The sequence below is a fragment of the Pelmatolapia mariae genome, linkage group LG17, assembly GCF_036321145.2.
Source record: "Pelmatolapia mariae isolate MD_Pm_ZW linkage group LG17, Pm_UMD_F_2, whole genome shotgun sequence".
NCBI classification, from domain to species: domain Eukaryota; kingdom Metazoa; phylum Chordata; class Actinopteri; order Cichliformes; family Cichlidae; genus Pelmatolapia; species Pelmatolapia mariae.
The window spans coordinates 38,962,694-38,968,693 of record NC_086242.1 but is presented as its reverse complement, the minus strand read 5'-3'; the positions used below and the strand labels follow the sequence as shown (position 1 = coordinate 38,968,693).

The following is a 6,000-nucleotide window of genomic DNA, read 5'->3' as shown; positions in this document are numbered from 1 at the left end:
TCCCAGACTTTGAATTCAGGCCACGCAGAGGATCAGCAGCCCCCCCTCCACCCCGCCTTTCCTTTTGATGCTCTGTTCTCCTGCTTCCAAGAAATACATGTATTGTGACAATCAACATTCAAGCTGCATCTTATTCTCGCTGCCATCATGTTAGAGGAACTGTTTTCTCGGGAGCTGCTTGTTTCCTTATCAGCTCACTGAGGTACAGTCGCTTCTCGGCTCCAGCGAGTAAATTCTGTTCCCACTTCTGAAAAAACTTTGATGTTTTGTTGTTTCAGTCACAGAGAAAAGAAACCCAACAGTTGGCATCATGCTTTTAATCATCATCAAACAGGATTAAAGAGATTTCAGGAAAACTGAAGTGACACACGGCACACCCAAATAATAACTGTCAAATATTCTCATATTCACACTGCCTGTGTTTTCTTTGGTTGTAATAAGGACCCACATATGATCATGCTGGGTTTCCAGCCTGATGGTCTTGATGGGATTAAACTGGTGCAGACCATATAAATGAATCTCTGTTTTCTGCTCTCTGGAGAGCCTTAGCCAATGATGCCTAATGAAAAGGAGTAAGCTGCAAAGAAGTTCAACCTGTTAAATTGTGCTTCGCTCACATAAAAAGGGGGATGTTACATGTGCCTCTTCTTCTTCTTCTGGCTTCTCTGCATATTCAGACATACAAGATACTCAAGCTGACTTCAAAAATGAAGTCTGATTATTGATATGATGGCTTCAACAAAAACACCCAGAAATAAACTGCTTTTCAAATCAAGGATATTTATTATTTTTGAATCATTTCTGGCCCATATGAGCCACAAACCTAAACAAAGGGTTTCATTCCAAAAAACAGTCCCAATCCGAGAACGCGTCTGATATCTGCATGTCGTTTCCCACAATTAGGATGGTGGATATGCTGTTTTGGAATGAAACTCTGAGAGAGTACAAAAGAAGATCATTGCACAGTGTTACAATACAGGAGAAAGAAAGTTGCATTAATGGTGTGACGGAGTGAAAAATACCTCGTCAACCAGTAAATCTCGAGAGGCACATTTTGGGTTTAAAGAGAACCACTGGCTACGTTCACATACGCACATCGCTTCAGGATAACTTCAACGAGTGGGTTTAATCTCCCATCTCATTCCCGGAGGAGCTACAGGGAATGATTTAACATCAGGCTAACTCAGCTGAATCACTGCTCTCTGAATAATGAAACAATACATTCGGAAAAAAGAATCTTTTCAAGGTGAAATCTGCTGTTCAATCGGGATTCTGAGAACTGAGGATTCATCGTGTAAACAGCATGTGACTGGCATGTGATCATCCACTGTGGAAGGCCAGTGGTCCCACTCTGTTTCACAAACCTCGTCTCACAAACAGATGACAAACAAAAAGCAGAAATTAATTCTGGGTCATATTTGACAGGACTAAAAATGGTTTTTTTAGCCTAAAATTTGATGATTTTATTTAAAGTGACCCAAAATACACACAAATGAAAGTATTTCATATTTTTGTACAGGTGCTACAAACGTTTGCACATTCAGGCTGCTCTGGGTTTGCCCCGAGGTGGAGCAGTGAGGCTCCCAACAAAGAAAGCGGTTGTTGTAGTTGAACCTGTGCAGCTGTACACGCCGTGTCGGTCTGGACTGTTTATGAGACAGTGGTGACAGAGCTCATGGGGACCTTGTAATGAGAACGCTCCGTGTTCCCACGGGGACAGGCACCTGCTGGTCTTTGAAGGAAAATTCCAAACAGTGGAATTGTAAACCAGCATCAGAGTGATCATACACGAGGAAGAGAGGTCAAACAGAGGTCAGAGGGCGCACTGACACAGGCACAAGATCTGATCTGGGAGGCGGAGCTGTGGGGTGGTTGGCATTGTTGGTTACCAAGGTTTACAGGTAAAAAGGACGTGACATTGTGACAGTAAAGGGTGATGTACAACATACGAAATACACTTCCTGCTCTCTGAAACATTAACTATTAATCCTGAAGATATAAATGTCAGTCAGGCTGTTTATACCTCCTAAACTGATACTTAGTTCCAAACTGGCTGTATCATTAAAAGTGTCACTGTGCACTCGCAGGCTAATTATAGTAATGTTTGTGCTGTGCTTCTCTGCTCACTCGTTTGAAGCATGAAGCATGTAATAATCATCTGAACGTCCCTGCACAGGTCGTTAAAGTGCTCGTATGTAGTGTTATGCAGAGCTTCTTAGGTTTCCAGTTTATAGTTGTCAGGTTTCCGGCGTGAGGTCTAAACAATATGTTTGGTAAATGCAATGTTATCCCAGCTAACTGAAGTCTACAACGTAAACAGACTAAGACAGGTATGTTACTGGTAGTCTCACCGAGTAACTTAATAAACATTAACCCTGAAACTAGCCGCTGCAACATGACCAAACATGTACATCTTAGATTATACAACACCTGATCCTTTCCTGTCACTTTAGTCTTGTGAGTATAGGTGTTGGAATAGTAACAAAAGAAAAGACCCCTCATCCAGAACCCACCAACACCTCCACCCCCACCAAGTACTGCTCCAGGTAAGTTGTGGCTGTTAAGCTTGTGGGTCAGGACTTAATCAAAGGTCCACTATCAGCAATGTGGCATAATCTGTTTTGACCCCTGTTCACCTTCCAACACAAGCATCTTTAATAAGATGATTCTTGGTTTAAAACTTAAATTCAGACAAAGACAGGTACATCAATGCTGAGCAGATGTTTTGGTCCCCAATCCACAAAACACTGAGAACACAGAGAAAGTAAAAAAGTGACAGCAGTGGCTCTCCACAAGACTGACCAGAAAGAGTCGGATCCACGGGGACGCCATCTGAAAACAAACCACAGAACCTTACATTTTTGCTGATAAGGCCACACACCACAAGGCGGCCCCAGATTTCCAGCCCACAGCTGATTGGTGATATTACAAACGCACAGAACGCAGGTACAACAGGAGAGGAAGGTTCCTTAAATATGCAGAGAACAGAGAAATCCAACACAAACTATGAAACAAATAAAAACAAAAATACACAGACGTGGTACACAGGTAAACGTTTCGTACCATCAGTACAAACTCGAGCTGTTCTCTTGAGTCTGTAGCGGTCACTGCTAACAGTTCATCTGCTAACAGTCACTCTAGGCCTCACTTGTTGATCTTGACTAGACATGGTGGCAGACACAATCCCCAAAACATATTCCACATATAAGACATGTTTTTAATTTTTCACTGAAGACCTCTGACTGATGCTGGGCTGCAGAGTCCACCAGTTAAGGTTTCTTCAGGTTTGTGGGCGATGGCTGGTGATTTCCTGCTCCAGTGAACAAGACCAGCAGTGCTTTGGTGCAAATGATGCAGGTCACAATCGCTACACAAAAACAAATTTAACGAGTACGATGTGGTTTGCATGTAGAAATAAACAGGAACAATTTTTAAACCATCGTGTAGATTAAAAGTTTCATCCAGGATGTGAAGTTAAGGAATGTGCTGACCAGCAACAGGGAGCACCCGCAGTACAACAAGGCTTAAGGGCATTAGAGACGGAGAAGTGGCACGCTTTCAGTCGCCCACGTCGCTGTCCTGATCTCCTATGAGCCACAGGAAGTGAAAGCTGAGTGCCAGCAGGGCGGTGCCCAACAAGTCCCCTAGCGCTGTCAGGTAAGGGATGGAGAAACTGTCTGGGTCTTTGCCGCTCCTCCATATTGAGTGCACCATCCAGTCTGCTATACACAACAACAGTAGCACCTAGAAGAAGAGAAGAGAAGGATTAGAAGGCAGCTTTCTTTGATCGAGAGCATACAGGAAGTACACACGCATACCAGGTGGGCTCACTGAGACAAACACGGAGCAGAAAATCTATTATCCCTGTAAGAATAATATGAACGATGAGAATGTCAGGTAAACCCACGTCTCTGTTTTCTTGCTACGATTACAGGATTAGAACGTAGTTATTATTATTGTGGGGTCTTTACCTTACAATATAAGTGCCTTGAGGCAACTGTTGTGATTATATAAATATTAGTGCTGTCAAAATTAACGGGTTATTGAAATTAATCCACCATCACGGTCAACGGGATTACAATTTTTAACGCACCTGGAGTGCAGAATGACTCAAAGTCCCTGCAATGTTTCTATAAACGCATTTCGGGCAGTTTGTCCAAGTAGAGTTACCTGCGCACATGCGCACGGGGCAGCTGGTCTGTAGTGACGGGCAGCTGAACCAATCAACTCAATATGGAAGATGAAAAACGCACATCGGCCCTCTCCATGGGAAATTTGAGCATTAAATAAACAACAAGATGGAACAGTCGACCCACATAAAGTATTTTGCACGTTGTGCAAGAAGGAATTTTCTTTTCACCGAAGCACTTCCAGCTTAAAGTATCACACTGATATTTTCGGATATTTTCCCTTTTTTCTCGAGTCTGTTTGCTCATGCAAAATGAAACGCAATTAATATAGAATAAAAATAAATGATGTTTAATCATTAACCCTGTGATCAATCTGCATAAACATTTTAATAGTTTGACAGCACTAATATATATATTATATATTAGTCTATAGATGTTTTTTTAAGTTGTATTTCACAGGAGAGCCTGTGCTAAAGGAAAACTGTTCAAATTCTCTTTGAATTTAAGCATTTAACATTCTTTGTGTTTATTCTGCATTTACTTCATTATATTGCATAAATGTCAGTTACAAGTTTAAATATAAAGTTGGAAAAAAGTAATTACAACCAGGCTATTGATCAAGTAATTGCGATTAATTACAGAAAATTGTGAGATTAATTAGTTAATTTTTTTAATCTATTGACATCACTGATAAATATATTTAATTGAATAGGATGCGCGTCACACTTAATGCCTGTGTTGCAAAATATATACCCTGAATTTAAGCTGGAGATTCGTGCTGTTACTCCTTTTTGTCTAAAACTAAGATAACTAACTTGTATTTCTCAGTGTCAAACCACTCCATATAAAGTATAATTATACATACATGCATACTTATTATTAGGAAAGGACTGGCTATCACAGTGGTGTGACGGCCAGTGGGCTGGCCTTGCGTTTTGCTTTTTCTGTTACCTGTTTCTTGCAGGTAGATGGAGCTGACCCAGTTACAGATGCAGCACACCTGAGGAGGCCAGTCCCAGTGCATATAAAAGACACTTTGACTGAACCAGCTGGGGCTCTCTCTCGCTCTGACTGGCTCTGTCTCTGGCTTGTTCATTTGGAGTTTCAGTTATGGCTGTTATGTCCTTTAAATTGTGTTTAAGTTACTTTACCTTATTTTCATTAAATATGTCTTACAGCCTTTAGAAGCCTGTGTGTGGTCTCCCATTTGTTTGTCACTTCCTATGAGCCGGGTTGTGACAGTGGTGAAAAACAGTGCAGTACGTAACTCAAATGTTCAAACTCTCTGAGTGAAGTGGCAAACATAACTGCACAGCAGCATGTTTATATAGCTCCAGACTCTCAGACACGCTGCTTTCTAAACGGCAACATAATGTAGATAATAATCATAATTATGATAATGGCAATTTTGGGAAGTCTTGACTTTTCCTTCTTTCTTTTGACTTTCCAAGTAGTATTTTTCTATTTTCTTGGCAATCATAAGAAAGAGAAAAGCAACCTTAGAACTTCATACTTAAAAAGAAAGAAAATGAATAGGTGCTTTAAAATGCCAAGCAGAGTAGCATAAACACTTAAAACTGCAACGGCGACAAAGACGAGGAGGAGTAATGGACAGAGCAGCAGACCGAGAGACGAGTTCTTAGAGTGTTATTCATAATTCAAGTTTCCACACATGAAGTGGAACGGTGGCGAGAGGAAAAGAAAAGTCTATTAAAAGATAAGGACAAGTCTATAATTTAAGAGGAAATGAGCTGTCCAAGTTGGCAGTGAAAACATTCGACAAACAAAGTATTGCAGACATTGATTGATACCATCATGCAAAGTATACGACGAAGGATGATGATATCAGAAGAGGGGGAACGATTTGGTT

At 41.0% G+C, this 6,000-nt stretch overlaps 1 protein-coding gene across 3 annotated transcripts in view; it reads right to left on the bottom strand.

Moving 5' to 3' along the window:
- Positions 1 to 765: 765 nt before the first annotated feature.
- The window catches only part of slc41a2b (solute carrier family 41 member 2b), a 38,642-nt gene continuing 33,407 nt past the window's right edge, over positions 766 to 6,000 (bottom strand). For all 3 annotated transcript variants that reach the window (XM_063460611.1, XM_063460610.1, XM_063460612.1), the window contains exon 11: positions 766 to 3,744. In XM_063460611.1, the coding sequence (XP_063316681.1) occupies positions 3,559 to 3,744 (186 nt within the window). In that variant the 3' untranslated portion in view covers positions 766 to 3,558. The remainder of the gene's footprint in view (positions 3,745 to 6,000) is intronic.